The sequence below is a fragment of the Danio rerio genome, chromosome 11 (genome assembly GCF_052040795.2).
Source record: "Danio rerio strain M-AB ecotype USA chromosome 11, GRCz13ab, whole genome shotgun sequence".
NCBI classification, from domain to species: domain Eukaryota; kingdom Metazoa; phylum Chordata; class Actinopteri; order Cypriniformes; family Danionidae; genus Danio; species Danio rerio.
The window spans coordinates 25358703-25382553 of NC_141031.1; the positions used below are offsets into that span (position 1 = coordinate 25358703).

The 23851-nt window shown below is 35.3% G+C and overlaps 1 protein-coding gene and 2 long non-coding RNA genes across 6 annotated transcripts in view; 1 reads left to right on the forward strand and 2 right to left on the reverse strand.

The window, feature by feature from the left end:
• LOC147841783 (uncharacterized) overlaps positions 1 to 23851 on the reverse strand; it is a 751871-nt gene that overhangs the window by 521131 nt on the left and 206889 nt on the right. The gene's annotated exons all lie outside the window — the stretch shown is intronic.
• On the reverse strand, positions 1352 to 16626 carry mdm4 (MDM4 regulator of p53). Of its 4 annotated transcripts, none has more exon segments than NM_212732.3 (11): positions 1352 to 3502; positions 5619 to 5687; positions 5768 to 5941; positions 6060 to 6220; positions 6335 to 6440; positions 9517 to 9581; positions 10024 to 10073; positions 11782 to 11915; positions 12021 to 12095; positions 15867 to 15949; positions 16481 to 16626. In NM_212732.3, coding segments are annotated over 10 exon segments (1476 nt in total). In that variant the 5' UTR covers positions 15936 to 15949; positions 16481 to 16626; the 3' UTR covers positions 1352 to 2929.
• LOC147841788 (uncharacterized) lies at positions 19970 to 21939 on the forward strand. The gene is made up of 4 exons (XR_015502569.1): positions 19970 to 20098; positions 20773 to 20830; positions 20946 to 21008; positions 21122 to 21939. It is a non-coding gene; the product is annotated as an uncharacterized LOC147841788 (long non-coding RNA).

The following is a 23851-nucleotide window of genomic DNA, read 5'->3' on the forward strand; positions in this document are numbered from 1 at the left end:
CAGCTTGTCGAACTCTGTCAACTACCAGCAGCAATTCACACATGAAGTCTCACCAAAGTATGAGCAACAGAGGCTTGGAAAAAGGTGAGATCAAAGTCTTGATTTCTGCTGCAACATTCAAATGATCAGGTCAGAATTAGGCTTAAACTGGATATCCATCCTGTCTTATATCTTCAATTAATCAAGTGTTGATAGTATATATAACGGTGCAAAGATTTTATAATGGCATACTTCGGGCCAAAGTAACAAACATGCAGTCTGATTATTGTTGCGGACCACTTCCATTCCAAATTTTCACATTCAACTCAACAGAGATTTGGGATTTGGTGGGAGATCTGCGTCCTGGAGGCGCAACCAATAAATCCACACAAACCATACAATACTACTATGAAACTGTCAACATAGACCAATCTGTGAGAAGTGGTCCTGCGCCTTGCTGAATCTGCCCAACAACGAATTAGGGCAGTTACAAAAAACAACTTAAAATTAGAAATCCATGACATGTGGCATACTCACAACAACTTGTGCTCTGCATTTAACCCACCAAAGTGATCACACACTTAGAGCAGTGGTCAGCCAATGCTGCAGTAGCCAGAGATCGGTGCGTTGTAGGGCTGCACAATATATTGTTTCAGCATTGATCGCAGTGCTAAGTTGGGATTATTATTGATCAGCACCACCAAACTATATCCACAACAGTGAGTTTATATCATTGGCATGTTTTAATCACATTTCAAGGGCATTCTAGCAAAAAAAAAGTACAACATTGCTAACTTTAATGAAGAATTATTTTACTGAAATATTAAAAGGACTATACAGTGTTGTTTTACATTAGACATTTAATTATTCAGTTTCTGTACCTAAATACGTATTTCACCTGTTTATTATTACGTATTGTACTTTTTCTTTGCTCTATTGTAATTATTTTTGCTTACTAATTGTTTATTTTTTTAAACAAAATTCACACCCTTACACAATCACCCCAGTCAATCTAAATTAATTTCTTTTCAAACAGAGCTATTATACCGGTGTGGTGAAATTGTATTCACATTGCACTATCTATAAAAAAAACAGAATATCGCAATGTCAGATTTTTCCAATATCATGCAGTTAGTGCCTTGCATAAGGGACTCACCCCAGCTGAAGTCCAACACCTACAATCCTTTGCCACTGCCAGGACTCGAATCACTAAACTTTCAGTCACATGTCCAGCTCTCTAACCATTAGTCGACAGCAGTACCCGGTGGGTAAAGATGGCATTGAGTGTAGGTGCATCAAGACAAAAGATGATAATTAATAGATTGCAAAAATAAAAATAAACAAACAAAAAAATACCACAAATCAAATGACATTGCAAATGTATCAAAACATCTTACCATTGGTTTATTTTACAATTTAAAAATACAAACAAACAAAAATGAGCTCAGATTAAATCTCTGCAAACATCAGGTCTTGATAAAACAAACAAGTGAACAAAACAAAACAAACTTCATCGTCTTATGATTGCATTGGCTTAGGATGAATGTTTAAGTTCCATACTATGAGGCAAAATGGCAGTGATATAGCAGTGCTTGTACCACACAACAACGCTCAGGTCAATTTGGATAGGCTTAAAAAAACAGCCTCCAAACCCTTTAAAGTAAATAACACAATTAATTAGAAATGGGAAAGGGTAGTCTAGTGGGCTTACTGTGTGTAAAAAGCTCTTTTGCCCTCTGGTGGCTGTGGACAACAGTGTAAATTGCACTGAAATAACACACAAGAGACTTCCTGCAGTAAACGGTGCAGTATTCAGAAAAGCAGAGGACAATAAAACTAAAATCCCACACATCAGAAGTGCTCTGTTCATTTCAATTAACACTGCCAACAATACAGATGGCGTTCTGCAAAGAAACAAAATCACTGTATTAAAAAAGGCAAATTGTAGCAGACGTTTCTTTCAAAGTGTTTTTTTTTCTCACCTGGCAACTCAAAATAAAATAAGACTAAATCCTTCCACTAACTGCTCTCATATTTTTCCCTTAACCTTCATAAAACAGGCACATGTGTGTGTTACAAATAAAAAATAAAACAACACAGAGTGCTAAACAGATATAGAAAAGCAATGTTGAGACACATAAGTAACCAAAAAAAGGTTTAAGAAGCAAAAACAGTTGTCATCAGCCTAATTATCCTTTCCTCTTGCATTACCTCTACATGAAGAGGTGTTTTAATACTTCAAAATCTGTAATACAACTGGTTCTCTGCACCACAGCACAGGAATGCCAATGACTGGTCACCCCATGAGATCCCATCTACAAAATTAAACTATATAAATAAATAAATATTCCAACTGAATCCGTTTAAAGCACCTGTCTAAAGAAAATGTCACCAGATATGCTAAACATCACACTGAATTGCCTCCTAAAGCTTTAGTCTGTAAGTGCCTGCAATTTGCAAGAAGGTGGGGGAGTTGGAAATTATAGTCTGTTCTTTTAAAATAAAGTAAAACCAAAGTCAGTCTAGTGCACTGCATGGCTTTTAAATGCTCTAGAACAAACTGTCTAAAGTACAAAAGGTTAGGATTTTAATTGTTTATGCCGGCACAAATACCACAGCCGTGCATTTCTTTTGGGTTCATTATTATTTCTGACCCATGATTCATATCTTCCCACTCAGGCAGTAGCAAATCGTGCTGCTAACCTTCTCCTTTACCTGAGAAGCAGCCGTAGAGATCACTATTTCTTAATGTTAACAAAGCAACCATCAATACGAGGCTAGTTTCTTTAAATTACATTCTGTACATTATTTATACTTGGCTTTAATGGTCGTAAATACACTGTACTATACTTTCATTTAACTCCAGGAATCGTTTTGTCCTTTTTTTTCAGCTTGTTTATGTACAATCTAGAAAGCGAGCGAGTGTGCAATTATAATAAAGATTTGTTACTCATGCAATGAAGGTTTTGATGACCTTCTGTATAACCTGGCCACAGCCTGGGCAAGGAGCGTGAAATTTGTGCAGCTTGCGAGCACAGGGGAAACATGTGATCAGGTGTGCCGTTCTGCCATGGATGATGTTCCCATTTCGCGGCCGCACACGACACAGCTTGCAGGGTTCCAACAAGGCCTCAGGTTGATATTCGGTCTCCATGTCCAGAGTGTCCTGACTATCCCCCTCTGATGTCTCTTGTAAGTGATGGTGAATCTGGGAAGGACCCTTTCCTTTAGATGAGGAAGCGGATGATGAGGGGATGTTTCTAGAGACGCGATGCGATGGGAGAACGACTGGGTCAGACACAGTCCTGAGGCAGTCAGGCATGTCGATTCCATCATCATCCTCCTCCTCCTCGTCTTCATCCCTCTCAGGACGTGAACTGCAGGCAGGGATGTCTGGCACTGAGATGGAGTGAACGAGACGAGGACAATCCTTGTACCAGTCTTTCCGCAGAGCCCAGCAGCGCATGCAGTATCGCTGAAGAGGGGTGTTAAACTTGCGGCACTCTGAACACTGCCATGCATCCTGCCAAAACAAGAACTCATTAGAATCTGATGCACCTTTTTATGTTTCCATATGTTCACTATATAAATAGATTTACATAAACCCAAAATAAAAAATCTATTTCAATATTTCAACTCCTGAAATGTTTAGGATTAGTAATTGTTTGTGTGTGTCAACAATGGAAATTAGTCAACATAAATATTTTTATTTGACTTCATTTTATTAAAATTTTACCTTTTGAGTATCATTTTTACATTTTCAAAATATGATCTCCGGAGTAGGTAACAATGACAATAATAAAATATTTAAACATCTAGAGGACCAGATCAGCAATTCACAAAAAAGGTATAATTTTAAAGAATTTAAATGAGTAACGTGTATAAAAATGGAGTAATGACTACTGAAAATTCAGCTTTACCATAATAATAAATGATACTTTAAAATATCTTGGGTTAATATCAGCCATGGAATAATTTCAAGGTTTACAGCAGTTTGAAAAAGGCAAGGTTTTACAATCGCAAAAATGTTCTGTTATACCGTCCCTACGGTATATGTACTTTTTTTAACATGTTTTTTTTGCCATAATTTTATTTCATTATTTAGGGAAACAATATGTCAAGCAGAAAAATACTCCACATCAAAAGCTACTTGTCAGCCCACAATTCAGGAAACATCCGAAAAACAAAATCGCTTATACACAGACATCTCAGCATGCTATAAACCTGAACAATGCAGTGGCTTACTTGAAGGGCACCTAATTTACCCCTGTTACAAGATAAGCCTTTGGTGTCTCCAGAGTTTGCCCATTTTGGTCTGTGAATACATGGCAGCTGTTTTTATAGCCTGTGGCTTTAAATCCAAATGAGCTGCTTATCTCCACCCACCATTCCCACATGCTTGTCTGCTTCTCATGATCCTTAAGTCAGATAAACACCACAGTGACAGAGACAGACTCGAATGCAGCTGAAGTACAGCTCAATAGTCAAAAATACCAAGTAAGCTTATTTGATGTATTTCGGGTGGAGTTTAAGCTAAATGTTTTAAACTTCTAAAAATCACAGAGAGTCGTAGCAAACATTTTAACCCCAGTTTATTTGCAAAAAAAATCTGTGGACATGTGTATACATGTTACTATAGAAACAGGCTGTCAATCAAGTCAGCGGGTGGGAAAAAACCTCACTCCATCACATTGCGGGGGGCCTCAAAATATCTGGGATTTGGTCCTATTTTAATGTCAGAAAATTCAAGAAAAATAGAAAATAAAGAGGTTTATATCACTCTAAAATGACAGTGGACACACTATCCGCTTGTTAAGTGTGACGTCACGTGAAGCGGCTTCCGGGTCCAAGCGCTCTATTCAACTGTATGGGAAGACTCATGAAATGTTAATTATAAATGTTTACAAAGTGATTTAATACTTTCGAAAATCACGATCGCAATATATCTGTCCATGCCTAATATCCGATGGCAAGAAAGTGATTCTTTTTTTTATAAATTGTTAAAATTTTGGTATTTGTGATGCAGCAAGCCTAGAGATTATTGTGTACACTATGACTTTATAAAAAATTAACTTTAATGTGTGATATGAATTAAAAGTGATCATAAACAAATAATTTCTCAACTCAAATAAGTGGCGGCTTGGACCCGGAAACAATATTACATACGTTACCAACACGTCACCACTTAACAAGCGGATACCTACACACAGGGCAGTCCAAACAGCTTACAAAAGTTGATTTTCATCAAAGGTGCCCTTTAAATCCAAATCAAGGAAAGATTTCCAAAAATGGCTTTTTATCACTCTAATATGACAGTGGACACACTATCCGCTTGTTAAGTGTGACATCACGCGAAGCGGCTTCCGGGTTCAAGCGATCTAAATGTTTAGATTTTTTACACAGACATTTAAGAACTTATTTTAGAGCAGTAATCACAATACGGTGATACTGTTAAACCCTGATATATGTTTATCCAAGGTTATCATACCGTCAGAATCTTATACTGGCCCATGGCTAGTTAATATAAAAGGTCAGTCTGTAAGTGGGTAGGTCAGTCTGTCCTAAAAAAAAAAACCCATATTGGTCCATCACAAAATCAATGAACAATAAAAGATAACCATTTGACTCATAATATCTACCTGTGTGGAGATCTCAGTATCTGTGTCATCACTTAAACACTGAGAGTCATCCTCCTGTTCTTCTTGCATCTGAAAAAAGAATTTAAAGTAGCTGGTTTTCAATATTTTCTCAGTACAACATCAGTAGGAGGAGAAAAAAAACTTGTTACCTTTCCATCATCTTTACTGTCTTTCCCAGTGTCCTCATCTTCATGCGGAGACTCTCCATCACTGCCCTGTTCTAGCACAGCCTCCTTCATCTCCACGCTCACCTGCTCGCTCTCTGCCTCATTCAGGAACCAAAGATCATCTGTGGTGTCAGACACGATGGCCGTGTCCTCGTCCTGTCCGGGAGAGAGCTATTCCCTCAGTCTAGTTGTGCGACAGTCTCAACAACCTCATGTATTATTTTATTCTTCAATAAAAATACAACACTGCATGAAATATGTTCTGGGCTCTTACTTGATTGGTGTGAATATCAGTGGAACCGTTGCTCCGCCGAGTGTAATTACTTCGCAAGTTACCCAAAAACCACCAAGGCAACCCTGAAAGGTCCCACTCTTCCAGAGTCACGTCCAGCTTGGGTCGTTTGCAGGCAGACCTGGGTAAACCATCTGAGGAGTCTGCAAGGAAAGACAGGCGTCTGGTCTTTAAATGTGTATTACAGCTGCAGGAATGAGTCACAACATTTATTAAGCTGTCTAACGTGTGTATAGTGTGTATTGATTCATGCTGACCTTCATCTGGATCACGTGGCCTACGCTGTGAGCAGCTCTGCGTTGTGCCAGTACTGGAACTACCAGCGATGAGAGGTTGAGCAGAGTTTATTGACTCACTGGACACCTGCATGTATGGGGGGAAAAAAGGGAATCAGCACACTGTAATGTCATGACACTCGGTAGGACTGCAGTTCCTTCACAGCAGGGGCCTGTGGAGTGGCAACAAACGGCCACGTTCCTCACAAGTTGCGGGGGATTAGGAAACTTTGCATTAGGCATTAAGATGCGTTTCTGTCAATCTAATCACAAGTGGACTATGCTAAACACAAGTGCAAATGTGTCAAAAATGCAACAGATTGGACTGCTTTATAGTGTAAATGTTCATGTGAGTCAATGTGTTCCAAAAGCCACATAATCTCACCTACTCTTTCCACTGACAAATGATTATGGGATGTTTATGAGATTGCACTAAATCCAAAGATTCATAAATCTACTATTTTGTACTAAAACACTAGTGGTGTAACGGATCACAAATCTTTTGTTTGGATTACATTTCGGTTTTTTTAGTCACAGATCAGACCACTTTTAGATTAGCCAAAAACAGGTGGAAACAAATGTAATTCGCTTTTCATTTATTACAAAGCAAGACACTTTTGGTTTTAAAAAACAGAACTTAACTGTAATTTTATTAAAAATAAAATGATGAAATAATCAGCTGAACTAAAATAAATAGTAAAAAATTCAGTACTCAGTAAAACTCGCTGTTACCACTACTGTTGCTGATAACGCTACATGTGTAAATCTAACATCATAATTTGTACAACGCATATTTATTTTGTCATCTCATTTTCAATAAATGATTCAGTTTTCATTCATAAAACTTTGTCTTATTGCTAGATGTGTCACTTTTGAAGAATTATTCAGTGGCGTATTTTTGATGGCTTGTTGTCGCCACCTGTTGGTTAAATAATGTAATTGCTGCCTACAACTTTCATTTTTGAGCATTTGACAGCGATTTTAATCTTTACCATAAACATCAGTGGTTTTATCTAAACTACAAACTGTTATCCAAGTACTTCTGTGCTACTTGACTATTTGTAACTTCATAACTAACTCTAAGTTACTAACTAACTCTGTAACTTCATAACTAAGACTAAAGACTGAATCTCTTTCTTGATTTTTGAGTTGTCAAATTTGAATGCAGCGATTCGAATGATTAATAAACGTATGCAAATCACCATGATTTATAATTTATGTTGCATGGGTGTTGAAATCTTGATTTTTTATGATTAATCCTGCAGCTTACACTAAATGCATTAATGCAAGCTAAACAAGTAGTGACAGAAAACACAAAACACCTTTAATAACCTAAGAAAATCACCACAACTTCTTCCATCATCATTATATATTATAGGAAAGCCTAATTGCTGTCATACATGTGATTTGAATGACAAAATAGATGATCTCTCTGTGATCGTTACAAACTTAAGATTAACCTGCCAGTAAAAAATAAAAATAAAAAAATTTATTAATCTGCAGGACGCATATGTTCCGAACCTTGGGTTGTGATCCGTACAAATCACAGATCAAGCATTATCCATTACACCACTATAAAACACACAGGTTCCTTTTCACATACGTTTTTTTTTCTTTGGTTTAATGCTTACTCGAATGTTACTTGACATGAGTTTATTTATCCAACAGTTTCCATGCATCACACCAAGTGCTTCCACAAAAGCGATATATAGTGTTAAAATAGGGTACCAAAGATACAAGGGTACCAAAAAAAAAAGCACATGAGGTCACAAGAAGCACATCTGAATTTAAGTCCGTATAAGGTGGAAACAGTCATACATCTAAGGTGACCACTTGTGATCAGATCACTAAAAACACATTGACACCAGGTGAAATGAAGGCCTAAAATATTTTAAACACCTCCACTGCTGAGTGCAAGTATAATAGCAGCAAACACACACCAGTGGTCTAACAGCACAAACACTGCACTTGCACAAAACTGGATTAACATAAGATTAAATATAAGACTCACAATTAGAGAGTTATGACCCAAATTAAATGTAATTATCATCTTTAAATCATATATATGCTTGATTACCCAATTAAGTACATTGCTCTCAACTACCTACACACATAAAGATAGATGGATGGATGGATGGATGGATGGATGGATAGACAGTCAGACATTCTGACTAGTTAAACGTGAGAATATGGTAAATGGTTTTACTATTTAAAATCTGTACAAAAGATGTACAAAAAAAGAAATAATAAAATCTACAGACATCTTTGGGTTAAACTCGACAAAACAATAATACACAGAGCCTCAATATCTGAATTACATTTAACCAGTAGAAATAGGCTAATTATGGGAAAAATGTAAATAAATAACACCTTCCATAATAAATATTACTAGCATAAAACACAAAACCTTTCTATATAAAGCTCTCATTACCAGAAGTGCATAACTGCACAAGGCAAATACAGTACTTCCAAACCCACCTAACTATTTTGCCAACTCACAACCATAAAACCACCATTCCAAAGATGTAAATGTGGATACGGGTGTACGAGAGGGGTGAAGGGGGCCAGTGATCTGAGAAGGAAGCTGCAGTCCTACCGGAAGAAGCAACGACGCAGAGAAAGAAACTCTGAGCAACAAACAGAGACAGGTACTCTGTCCCCCAGCAGCCAGGCCCATGCTGGTGGCTTCTCTGGAAGGACCACCAGGTCAGGCCGACCGTGGGGAAGTACAGAGACGGTGCAACTCTGTACAGATACGGCTGGTGGAGGAAGATGCCGCTCTCCCCTTTGCGGCAAACAGGCTTTTGGATATGATGCAATTCTAAATGCAAAAATACATTGTAGAAAAGTACTGAGAAAAGTTGTGAGGGATTTGGAAAGCGATGCAAGGCACGGAAGTTACTGGACTATTCGATTATAAAAAGGGGCAAAGGCTCACAACTGTGTAGAAGGTTGCTTTTAAAACGGTTTGCTTAAATAGTAATCCAAATGATCTCAAAATGAAAAAGTAAACAAAATCCATACAATGCACATAAGTCAGACTTTTATTTTTATACGAAGTTCAAGTTAAAAGGGATTGGATTTCTTTGATTTCCAGATCACTTGTTTGCCATGAAGAGGAGTAGCAGACACTGTTTCTCCAGTGCACCATGCTGTAGTTTTACCTGACCAGGATCTTCACTTGGAGACTCATTAGAATCCTTGCCGACAGAAAGATTCTTTGCCGCATCTGTATTTCAAATGAGAAATAGTAACAAAAGAAAAAAAAACTGCCCTTCATTCACCAAGCACACGTCAGTCACACTTAAAACACCTGAATTGATTATGGAAAAAGTTACCCTAAAAATAGTGTGCACATTTTATGTTTGTTTTTAATTATCATTTTTTTAAAAACCTTTTAATGTTAGGTTTCTTGCATTTCTGTATGAAGGTTATTCTGCACTTTATTCAGATGATAATAAAATTAATTGAAAAAACAAGATTGAATACCCACCATATCAAACGTAACACTCATACACACACATACAACTTAAAATTAAAGGTAAGGCTAATCAAAATGAAAAAGAAAGTAAAAAGAGCTCAATTACAGCATGACAAGTTAATACACAAGATCATCCAAAACAAGCATCTCTGAGAGAGTAATTCAGCAACAACATAAGAGATGGACTTACCCGAATTATTTAAAATTACCAAATTCCTCTTCAACATCTCATACACAGGGCTATAAAACAAGGAAAAGAAAGATATAAATATCATAAATGTGTAGATTTTTTATTTCTAAATCACAGAAGTTAAAATCAGGGTTTCTGCAGGTTTCATCAAGTCAAATTTAAGACTTTTTAACACCATTATGAAAGAGATTTTAGACTTCTGTGGGGCTAAACACTGAGGATTTTTTGTACAGGCCCAGTTGGAATTGAAAAAAAAAAATGTAGTTATTTCTTAATTAAATATTTTAATGTGTCAAAAGAAGAAAAATCTAGTTGTATACATTTTTTTAATTTATAAAAAAGTTTTATGTAAAAAGTTTCAAGTCTATTTTATAAATATTAAATCCTCTCATGCTTCTGTAAATAGTTTTTGTGCCAATGAAAGATCATGTAACGGTATATATTGCCATGGGTTATTCTTGTATGTCTAATACGACATCTGCTAAAAACCACTTCATCAAATCCAGTCTTAAAATGTCTTAAAATTCTGTGTGAGATTTCAGGTTGGGCTTCATGTAATTTTTTATTTTCTAATGCAGCTCATTCCTTTTGCCACTTGTTTAAAATGTAAACATTGATAAAAGGTCTCATCTCTGATGAAGGAATTTGGCATTTGTTCACCACTTGTTTCAAAGAGTCTTTAGCAGCTGTCAGCTCACTCATTTCCTGAAACTCAACATGTCCTGGAATCCAGCAAAAAATTATGTGATAAAACTGATTTTGTAGTTGGTGAACTTTAGTTAAAATATTATCAATCAAAGGAGGATCATTCTTTGAAGATTCCATAACTTGGAGGCATGATTTGGAGTCTGTAAAAACGATAGATTTCTTTTGTTGGGCATTTTCTATATACTTCAATGGTAAAAGTAAAGCATGGGTTTCATCTGTGAATATGGAGCATTCTTTAGGCAGACTGATTCTGAAATGTTGTTGCCCAGTTCCACAAGTCCAAAGATATGCACTATAGGTAAATTGGGTAAGCTAAAATTGTCCGTAGTGTATGTGTGTGAATGAGTGTGTATCGGTGTTTCCCGGTGATGGGTTGGTGGTTCATTCCGCTGTGGCAACCCCAGATTAATAAAAAAACTAAGCCAAAAAGAAAATGAATGAATGAATGAATGAATTTAAGACATTAAGACCCTGCAGAAATCCTGAAAAATATATTTTACAGTTTAAATAATTTTTTCTGCCAGCAATTACTAAATCTGATGTTATTCTATTCAGAAATCATTTGAATCATTTTGAAAATGACAGTATGCTTATTTGAAACTTGGAATAAATGTTATGAGACCTTTACACAATACAAATTTTTTTTGTTTGTTTTAAAAAGCACAAACAAAACAGACATGTCAATGAGAGCACCTACATTATGACAAAACCCATTTTACAGTCTTTAAGTCTTAGTGCCCTCTTGTGTCAATTTGAAGGCATAAAAATACTACAATTGATAATCCACACTTAGTTTTTCCATTTTAAATATCTAATGACTTAAATACAGTGAACTGTAGTATGCTATTACCACAAAACTAGGAACATACAAGCAAAATGTGTATACATTTAAACTGATGCCATACAAGATTGACAAGAGGTTATTTGTATGAGACCACATTGATAACTCTTAAATAGTAACATTAATTTTGTCCATCAGCCTAATGACTAAATTGATTTCTTTCCATTTTCTCTCCACTTAAATCTGCTTACTGGTAGCAATGAGCTTACCTGGGGTTTTTAACAGAAAAGCTCCCCACTTCCAGCAGCTCTCCGAGTGGGTCATCGTGACAGTGGACGATGTGCTGCCTCTGTTTGTCATACAGCTGCTTCATCATGATGTACTGACCCAGATAATGCATGACCTGTTCAAAAACACTGGGTTCATTAGGTGGACCTTTATCAAGCGGTTCAGCACTTATCTAGAGCTTGTGTCAATCTGCCAAGGTCAGTTTGTGTACACTTCTCACCTCCTTCAGGGTAAACACCTCCTCCTGAGCACCTGCTACTTTCAAGATCTGCAGCAGAGGCGCTCTGGGGTGGACCTGTAAAGTCATACATATTCAATATGTGGTTTACTAATGTCGGGTTCACACCAAAAGAAATATTTAAAGAAGTATTTTGAAAGTAAAATTGAAAGTGTTTGCACAACTAAGTTACCTACAAAGTCAATGCTAATGCACAAATAGATTAATTTCTGCTAAGCGATGCAAATGATGCAGAATGCGTGATATGTTTGCAGAGAGCTCAATTATGCTGGAATTCACCTCAATCTTGTCTTTCATGCAAGTTAAAAAGATTCAACTTGAGCAAAAAATTCATGCATATGATATGATGCTGGAGATGCAAGCAGAAGAGTTGAACATGCAGAGTCAAAAAATAAAAAATGTATGTAGAGATAAGGGCTGCTCGATTATGGGAAAATCATAATCATGATTATTTTGGTCATAATTGTAATCACGATTATTCAAACTGATTATAAGTTGAAGCCAAAATTATTCGCCCTTCAGTGATTTTTTATATATAAATATTTCCCAAATTATGTTTAACAGAGAAATTTTTCATAGTATTTCCTATATAATTTTTTTCTTTGGAGAAAGCCTTATTTATTTCGGCTAGAATAAAAGCAGGTTTAAATATTTTGATTTTTACCTATTTTAATAGCTCAAATTTATTAGCCCCTTCAAGTAATGTATATATTTGATTGTCTGCAGTAGAAACTACTGTTATACAATGGCTTGCCTAATTACACTAATTAAGCCTTTGAATGTCACTTTAAGCTAAATACTAGTATCGTGAAAAATATCTAGTAAAATAATGTACAGTCATCCTAGCAAAGATAAAAGAAATCAATTATCAGAAATGAATTATTAAATATGTTTTTTAAACTGTGTTTTAAGCATCTTTACTGTAAGAAAAAACTTTAGCTACAAAAGTAAAGAGCAAATAATCAAATAAGTGTTTGATTATTAATAAAAACAGGCGGCAGCAGGAATATGGCACGCTGTCACTTTAAGCCTAGTTCACACTACAGGATTTTAAACATCAGCAGATCGCTGTGCTGTTCACACTACATGACTTGACTTTGTGTCTTTTAATCTCTGTGGTGTTTACACTACGCAACACTCCTTGAACGATCCACAAGAGGGGGGGTCACACACTACATGATCTGACAACAACTCATTCCCCAACAGCTCATTCAAGTTACCAAACCACAGCCAATGAAAATTTGAGGGAGGAGTCATCAGAAAAAGCTGAACATTATTGGCTGCTTGTGTGCTGATGACATCACTGACAGCATTTCAAGCTTTGGAGAAACCATTTAAAAACATCGTCGTCAGGTTTCGGTTTAAACTAATGAAAATTATACATATACTGTGTTTGTGTAGTGTTTTTAAATGTGATATTCACCAGTAAAATACACTGCAGTTTTGTCTGAAACTAATGTTACGGTTGTAGCCGTAAAGGTTGTATTTTTGCCTCTCGTTAGGGATGCGTAAATGGCGGTTATATCTGCGGTGTTGCGGATAAACCGCAGGTCGGGTAATAAAAAAATACATTATAACTAGCTAATTTCAGGTCGGTTGCGGGTAGGCTATATAGAGGGACATGGCAGTGGATCAGCGAAAAAGCAGAGAGTGGGCTTTGCAGAATGGGAAGAAATGAGACGCCCAATAATGAAGAGTAAACAATAAACAAGATTGCTTATTTCCACGACTGCAGCGCCTTGCAAAAAGAATCATTACTACATCCCGCGGTGCAAGCGCACGCTCACTCACTGCAGCTGGCTGCGTTTCGGAGACGAGGCGGAGATGGCGCGGCCGCGTGGGGATATGAAAAGTGGAGAGCGCGCTTTTTCCTGGTTTTTGGTGTATTTTGCTGACATGATTATGATTTTCGTTGTTTTTGTTTAACTTTCGTTTGGTAAAATAATTTTGCATTACTTTTGCCCACTTTGAGACATTTAGTGAGTTTTGTTCATATCTCCTCAAGTTCACACTTTTCTCAGAGTGGTTAGGGAAGATGTCGTACGACTTACATTTTGCAAACACGTAAAAAATGTATTGTTAAAGACTTCAGGTAAGAGGTGAACGTCATCTTTATATTTATTTTATAGGGAAGAATGCGGCGCTGCGCGGAAGGACTTTTTTTCTTTTCATCAGTTTTCAGAGAGGTAAGAGGGGTTATTCATGAATTAGAATTGTTTTGTTATATTTTTTATTTTGTTTGGCTTCACTATTGTCCCCTTACTCGAGTTTAACTAAGTTTTGTTTGATACTTTGAATTTGCTAAACTTTATTATTTTTTATTAGTGTAAATGTTGTAGTGTAAATATCCTTAATGCCACCTGTAGAGCAAGCTTCAAGTGTTCATTGGGATATGTTTGAGATTGTGTTGTCTGTCATACCTTTCCTCTGTCTTTTCGGGGGTTTTTTCTCGTAAGGCACGGCTTTCGAAATGACATGAGACTCTGCTGGGTAGTTGCCCTGGTTTACCAGCACTTGTTTAGGTCTGTAATTTCTTAGCATTTTCATAAGGGTGGTGTTGTTTTAAATGATGAAACAGGCTTGTGGTGTTGCCTGCTTTTGATGACACGAGTCGTCTTGCGCAGTTTTCAGTGCACGTTGCTGATTTGTGTCGGATAGCAAAAAACTAAGTAGCTCAAGACTGAGGTCTAGTGACGTTTCTTGTCAACAATGTCTGTGACTGACCTTTTTTACCTTATTTTCTTACACCTTTAAGTACAACTATGGCTGTAAACTTGTACAGCGTGCGGCATCCTGAAGGGCAAACTGCAAAATGCTTGTGCAATGTTACGCATAGTGCGTAAATATTATCGAGCAATTATCGAACTGTCATTATCGTTTTATCGAAAAAAAAAATATATCGCGATAATTATCGATATCGAATTATCGCCCAGCTCTAGTGTAACGCACACTGTCTGACTGATTTAATTTAAAGTCAGATAAGTCTGATGTTCTGATTGCCATTTACAAATGAATGGTCTTGGCTTTTTCACAGATTTACTGTACTGCACCGTTATTGTAGCAGGATGGAAACATCTGTTTAAAGGACTACTGGAATATAACTACAGTCAAACAATAGCATTTGTGCATTTTTTATATGGAAATAAGGTGCCATGCATTGTTTAAACATTATTTTGATTATCTGAAAGCATGACCCTATGTTCACAGTTTTATTTAAATAAACAAGTCAGATGATGTTTTAAGATGTTATAGTTATACTCAAATTAAACGCATGTATTCTATTTTGAAAGTCAGAAAATAAAACTGGTTTCATGATTTGAGGTTACCCATTATAGCAAGAACTAAACTCTATAAATCTGTCATAATATTACGAAAAAAATATATATTATTTTCTTGACTTTTTGTAACCTTTCAACAGAAAAAAGGCTAGTTTGAGATCTGGTTCCATGTTCTCTCAAATGCTAAAATCTGCAATAAAATTTTAAAGAAATAGAGATTTGACATTTATTGTGAACATTATTGATATTGACTGATAAAAACAAATTTATCATGATAATTTATTGGCCATAATGCCCAGACCTAAGATTGACAACTGAGTCTCACTTGCATTTTTACGTAGGTTACAGTAAGTCAAAAATCAAAAAGGTCAATATTCACACTTCTGTTCTATTGGGCCCTATGTAAATAAAAACAGACGTTTTCCCCCTGTGCATAAGCTCCATATTCTCACTTAATCAATGTAAGGTTAAATCACAAATGTCAAAGCTGGTTGAAACTGATTGAAAGTTCATATAGCTTAACCGTGAGAAAGTCACAATTCTTGCTCACCTGAGTCCCTTCCCCTGGAAGAGTCCTGCATGACCCCGGTAACTGAGATGACGATGCCAATGAGGTCATAATTCACTCAAAAACTGGGGGGAAAAAACAACATTTATTTTCAGATCAACGCCAACGTCTGTTTTATTTATGCAAACTAGGGCTGTGTTTCAATTCCAAGTAAACTGTCAATGCAGACAGCATTTCTGGACTTCACAGACGTTTCCTCGTTCGAATCGTGCTCAAAAACTCAAGAAAAACGCAATACGTGTCAATAATTTATAAAGTGCATGCAAGCACATGCTAAACATGCTTAAAATAAATAAATGCATTTATTTTCTTGATGACGTCACATTTTAGCCTTTAGCTAATGACATAACTTTCAATGCGCGTGAAATAGAACATGCTGGACACCAAAATGACTTTACTTACCATTCTCCTAGTTCTGGCATGTGGGTAATACGGTAAATTGTAATAACTGGTTGGATAAGTTTTAATCCATCGTGGTTGAAACGAGGATGCTAAGCTAACGTAGGCGAGCTATTAGCGCGCGACATTTAGAAGCTGTTAACATATAACTTCAAGTAAACCTCGCGTGAACGCGCAGGCAGTGTATTCACACTCACCGTGTTATCTGTAAACGATTACATGGTTTCCATTTATTAAGGATAAGCGTTTGTGTAAAGAAAGGGAGACGTGTGTGTGGGTATTTCTTGTAGAACAGTTGAAGTTGACGTGGTGTATGTCGTCACGTCAGCACGGTTGCCAGATCTCGCGCAGTTCCCCTTTTCGAAATTTAAGAGTGTACCTAACGGGGGCGCTGTAAGTTGTGAGTCAGTAAGTTTTTCTCTCAATACCTCAGAACATACAGCAAAATCACTTTTTTTTGTAGACTGAAATGTATATAATCAGGAAAACTGTGTATGAACATGTGCTTCTGTGAAAACAGAAGCACATGATTAGATTACAGATTGCATTTATTTTTACCTAGATTACAGATATGAAGTTTGGTGTATCTAGCTACTGTATGTGCTGCTGAAATGGGGATTTATAGCTCAATGCTGGAAAAAAAAGAAAACTTTCCAATAATATGTGTAATTTAAATAATGATTAAGTCTAAATAAACAAATTCAATAAAAGCCAGAGAATAGGTTAATAAGTAGTAGTACAAAGTCTGGACCTGAAGAAAGCCTTTGACACAGACCACGGTTAATCACAGTATCTTACTAAATAAATGAAGAGTTCAAAATGTCAGCAGAAGCCTTACAGTGGTTTATGTCTTATTTGGGTAGGAGACAACAATGTGTGAGGGTCAATGGGTTCTATGCGTTCTAACAATATGGGAGTACCTCAAGGGTCTGTTGTTGGCCCATTGTTGTTTACAATGTACATAAAAGATCTTCCAGGCTGCTGCCCGGGGGTTAACTGCCAGTTATATACTGATGACACAGTCATCTATGTGTGTCCTAAAACATCTTGCTGGGCAGGTAAACAATGGAGGCTTTACAATATATTTCAAGATGGCTTGAGCTGTCTAATTTAACGTTGACTGTCAAGTAAATAGTTTCTATATGCTTCTCGGCCTGTAATAGATACAAGGTGCTGATTAAAATAAGGGTGTTAAAAAAGTAAATGAATTTAGGTATTTTGGCATAACTAGAAATTCATTTAAATTTTGATAGTCATGTTAAGCCAAGTCTAAACTGTTATTGTTTTATCAAGTTTTTAACATATCAAACTGCAAAATTATACTTGCATAATAATACTATGATATTCTCTCACTTGACATATTGCATTACATCGTGGTCACAAGCTTCTTTGACTACACCAAAGCCTATTGAATTAATATATAAACAAGCAGTTACAATTATGGACTTATATGCGATGGCATCATTGTGATGTTTTATGTAAACATAACCATTTTAGTTTTGATGGTTTTATTAAATGTAATTATCTTAAATTGGTTTTTAAATTTTTAAATAATTGTGTTCCAGAGCTGTTTTCTGATTTAATCAGTAGGCATCAAACCTCTCACAGAGTCACACTAGCAACTGCTAATGGTGACTATTGCCAAAGTGTAAGACCTCATTTGGTCAATCTGTTTTAAAGGGAGCCAAATTATGGAATGATTTACCTGTTAGCCTAAAATCAGAAAGTAATAGAAATATTTTAGTAGCGTTCTTAGAAAGTGGTTAAAAGCAAAACTGCAGTGTTTGCACAAATAGTTTACCATTGTTGGATCATGCCGCCTTTGCTTTTGCAATGCATTTATTATATCTTCATTTTGTCAAGTCTCCTGTGGATAGGTGTTGAGAATTAGCAAGTCTGCTAAAACACTTAAACAAATGCATTTGGTTGTCCAGTGCAATTGTGATGTTCATATCAAATAAATAAATAAATAAAATAAAAAAGGCGCATCACGAATGGTGAAAGTCGCCATTTTCTAATTCTTTATATTGTCCATTGATGTTTAGTATCTCATCAGACATACCTGCCTACCTACCTATATTGTATACATTACAAGGGTGAGGGAAGTGTGAATTTGAGATAAAGTCATGGTCAGAATTATTGACATCCTTGGTAAATGAGCAAAGACACCACTGAAAATAAATCTGCAGTTTATCAATTCAGTTAAAAACAATTAAAATGGGTCTAAACCTGAATAAAGATGAGAGATCATCCTTCCAGACAGAATCTCTACATCTGTTCCCAGGTCCATGAAGGTAAAATCTCATTCTCATGGCATGTGTGACAATGATGTGTGTTCTGGTAAAAGATCAAGCTGTGGCTAATTATTATACAACTTCTGGAGTGAGTCAGATTCATGACATCTCCAGTATAATGAAATCTATGTTATAGATTAGGGGTGGCCAACCCTGTTCCTGGAGAGCCACCTTTTTAGTTGCTACCCATATCAAACACACCTGAACCAATTAATTAGGAACTGAACACCATGTGATAATTACAGGCAGGCAGGTTGGATATGGGTTGCAACTAAAATCTGCAGGAAGGTGGCTCTCCAGGAACAGGGTTGGCCACCCCTGTTATATCACCTAGAAATTAAAATCCAATTACTTACTCTTAAGTGATTCCAAACATTCAGCATTTTTACCTGAAGAATGTTGGGGAAAAGCAGGCATTGAGAAAGGGGGTGTGAAATACTATGCAGGTCAGTGGATGTTTTTTTTTTTTTCAAAGTTCTTCTCTATGTACGTCTTCTCTTAAATTCAACAAAGGAAACCAACTCATGTTTGGAGAATGAATAAAGATTATTATTATTAATATTTTCCCCGGGTGAACTAGATCAATTTAATTACATTGCTGTTGTGGCTGAAATAAAAATGTCCATTGCTTTTGCTAATTTCTTACAGCTTAACATTTTGTTACATATAACAATTTTGATTAGTTTTGCTGGATTATTAAGAGAATTTGTGATTTCTGTTTGTACTGTGGATGAGAAGCACACAAGCTTTTTCAAGTACATCACCCCAATGTTACGCTAAATATGAAGATGTATCTTCAGGTACTCAGAATTTTAAGGGATGCCAGTAATTGTGGCCAACATTTAATGGATACATTTGTTTAATAATAAAATTAGACTTCCGTAAACATCAAGACACTGTACGCAGATATAGATCCTTACCCTGTTCAAGCTTTATTATCCTGTTGTCAGGCATTGGTCACTTGAGAATGACCTGATAGTATCTAACTGCACACACACAATCTCAGACATAATATACTCAATAGAGATAGAGATGTCACTGTGAGTGGTAGGGTTAGGGGCGGTGTTAGGTGTGCACATTAAAAGCATTGCATGCAATTCAGCTTGCATAAATCTAAGATTGCATTGAGTCTTCATCTAGACCACACTCAAAAAAATGAATTATGGCTTTAGTTGGTCCAAAGAAAGTAACTATGTTTAAATTAAACAATTCACTTATGTTTGTGTATTAAAAATAAAAGTCTTGTGTTGGAAAAAATTAGAAAAAGTAAGTTTTCACATTTAAACAGCTTGCTTAATTAACATGAATGAAAGGGAGTTGTGTTGCTTCTGCAGTACTGTATTTTGGTCAATAGGTGGAGTAATATCTGCACATGCGCAGTTTCAAAACAACACAGGAAGTAAGAAGATTCAAACCACAACGATCACTCTCAGCTCGGCGCCATATTATGGGAATCAAAAGATGAAGATTACAGTACAAATTGAGAACGTGCACAAAGCTTTCCCCAATGTGGACACGCAGGTGAGTTTTTTTTTTTACTTTTTATGTATTTATACTGAGGCTGTGACAACATTTGAATCATAAATGTACTCTCTTGTAATACTATGTTGTGTTTGTGTATAGTATTGCTATAAAATTGCCATGTTCCCTGTGTCTTTTCCACATTATAGACAGATAAATGTATAGTTTGTTTTGCATTCCTGTGAAATTTGATACTTGGTATATATTAACTCCCCCAAAATAAAGTTGCAAACGTTGGTAGTAAGGAATAGTCATGTTAGAATAGTCTAAGCTTTTCACTCATCATAGCACACATGCTGCTGATAATGTGACAATAAAAGTGATTAGATTTTTTATTTGATTTGATAGTCTTTATTTTAAATGAGTGTCAAGCAGTTTGTCAAGTTTGAATGCCAGTTTTGATAAATTACATAAAATTTATTAAAATGTGGTGTTGGCACACTTTTATTTATTATCTAATTGTATTATTCAAGCCTGTTAACTTAAAAATCTGCAAAAAAGCATATGTGACACTTAAATAGTATGACATCTAGCATGATGACATATTTAATGTAAGCTTATTTGTTTGGTCATCTAACACGTTTAAATTTTTAAGTTTAGTAGTTTGCTATTTATATTATTATATTTTATTATTTTTAATCTTTGCTCACTCACATCTATTTTCTCCCTCACAGGTTTACAGCTCAACCTCTAAAGTCCCATATCTGGCTGAGGAGACTGTGGATCATCCAGGTACTATGCCTTTAGATGCCTATACACACATTAAAATGATGTACAGTAAAAATTACTAGTAATTTTAACTACTAATTACTTAGTAAATTACTAATTGTCATTTCATGTCATTTAGAACATCACGAGTGGAAAAAAGTTGTGAATGCATCCTCAAAGCCCCTAAGTGAGGGAGTACATGGTAAGCTATTTTATTTTATTTTTTAAAACATTTTGTATTTTCTTCTTAAACCAATTCCTCCTTTCACCTTTGATCTGTTGGTAAATGTTTTATTTTTTACCTGACTTTTTTAGGATGCTGGGCATGATGAAGCGCAAACCTTGATGTGCAACACCACCATATCTACAGTAGTTACATTAACATTTAGCAGACTCTTTTGTCTAAAGTGACTTACAATTGAGGACACATTCAGCAAATCAACAAGAAGAGGCAGTACACCCAAGATGTGCTAATTATACAAAAAAAAAATTAAGAATTAAGAATGCTTCTACATGTGGTTTGTCAAGCCCACACACCTGTGTGAAGCAGACTTCATGCACAATGTTTTGTTTTTTGTTTTTTAGATATAGGGAGTGGTTGTAAGAAAGTGTCTGGTGCAAATGTGCATAAATGGTGCAAGTGTCAGAGAGATGAATGTGTGTAGCTATTGCATGTTCTGTGATGGTTGGTCTAATTTATGGTGTAGTGCTGATCGTGTTACTTTGCTTTAAAATGTTAATCTTTCTTTGAACAACTGAAATGTTATCTGCTTTTTCAGTGTAAAGAAGGTACAATATAGTTTACAAAAGAAGACTTAATTTTTCTAAGTATATTTTTGATAAATCATTTGAAGGCAGAATATTATTTTTGAATTTTTTTTGTAATATATGAAAAAGATTATTTTGAAAAGTGTATTTTATAATGTTTTTGTAAGCATATTTTTAAAATCATTTATTGTTTTCAATTTGCTTCATACTTGTATTACTATTATTTTAATAGTATTAATATTTTAACTTATTGTAATAAGTGAAGATACAGATAAAGACAGTATTTGGATTTTGATAATCATTTTATTGCTGGAAAATGTGTAAAACTGTAAAAATGCTATTGAATAAACTCAATGAAACGGAAACTGTTTTTTTATTTGGTTAAACATAACAATATCAATTTTACAATAATTGAACTTAAATAACTACATTGATTAAAGCTAAATTATAAATGTTACATTGATTGAACTAAACAACATTACATTACCTTTATCTAACTAACTTAAGTTCACTAAAATTAATATTCTGTCCTAAAGGTAACTTAACTCGGTTACGTGGAACCAGTGGACAAAAAAAAAGTTAATTAACGCCAACACATCATTTTTTTGAGTGCAGCTGTTCTCAAACCTTTTTCATCAAGTACCACCTCAGAAAAAAAGCATCTCTCCAAGTATCACCATAATGAGCAGTATTGAAATACAGTAGCGTAGTAGGCCTGGTAAAACAGCTACAACTCTGCACAGTTCAAACATGTGGCAGATTAGTTTCTATTATTTAGAATATTTATTATTGTCAGCCACTTTAAACATTATAAATAGTTTGAACATTAACACTGTACTAAGCTTATACAGTAGGTAAAACAAACAAACAAAAAAATAATAAACAAAAACGTCATTATTTCAATAAAATGTGTTTTTCAAAATAAAAAATGGTAGATTACGGTTAAAAAAAAAAAAAAACAACTGCTGTACTTAAATGTAAAGTATTAACATGGTAGCCAATTCATCAAAACCTGGGGATGTTGCTTGGACCTCATAAATACAGGCTATATGTCATCACATTGATATATAAATCGTTTTTGATAATTTTTTAAATATATATAGAATAATTTAAATATATGTGACATTTGATCCTCCACGTACCACTAGTGGTACACGTACCACAGTTTGAGAACTACTGATTTAGACCCTTCAAGGACCAGCATTTTTGGGAGACTTGAAGGAGTTAATGACTTTGTAAAGATGCCATTTTCTTGAATTACCAGATCTGGAACAACTAGCCTTTCTTTTAGTGGCTAAAAAGATCAGTATCTTGGCCTTCATCTGGACAACCTGCTGTCAGACTCTCCATTTTGCAACATCTGGTTACATAATAAACAGGGTTTCACAAGATTCACACCAATTCCTGAGGTATCTGAAAATATTCTTTTTCAAATTCCTCATTTATTTAATTTGATATACTCTGCTATATGCAACTCAGATGGTTCTAGATTGTTCTGTATTTTTAATCTCTGTAGATAGGTAGTTAGAAAATTGGCATATGTGTATTTGAGGAAGCCAGACACTAATCAGCAGTTTCTATAGTAACACCTTCTAAATATAACCAATACACAGCTGTAAACTGGCATACTTGTTAACTTCTGTTTTAACAAAACCCATCAAAAACGATTACAAGAAACAAGGACATGAGGCTCGATGTATTTCAAATTCTAATGGCTTTATTTATATATATATATATAGATTTGTATATATATGTATGTATATATATATAGTTTATATAATAACTTTTACTTCAATTGCTTGATTATCCTTTTTTTTTTCAATTTTGTTCTGTTAAATTTTAACGACAGGACAAAGAACAAGGCATTCCACATGATCATATATTACAAAAAAGTAAAGAAAACTTGTATGTGTGCACATCACACACATAGATTACATAGATAATACACTCGCATTAGTATAAAGTAATGAACTATGGGCATGGCTGAATTCACTTTGACAAAATAAAGCAAGCGTACAGAGAGAAACAGAAAGGAAGAGAGAGAGAGAGCATTGCTATGACAGCGGAGAGAATAATAAATAATTCATCATATTTTAATCCAATGAATCTGTTGCATAGTTCGAAGCAAGCAGGACTGACATTTCAGCATGATAATGATGAGGAGAGCTTAACAAAATCTTTTTTTTTTTTTTTCCTTTTTCACCAATTAAAACACACACTGACTGCAGACACTGTTAATGACTGTCAGGTCAAGATCTTCTCGTCAAACACACACAC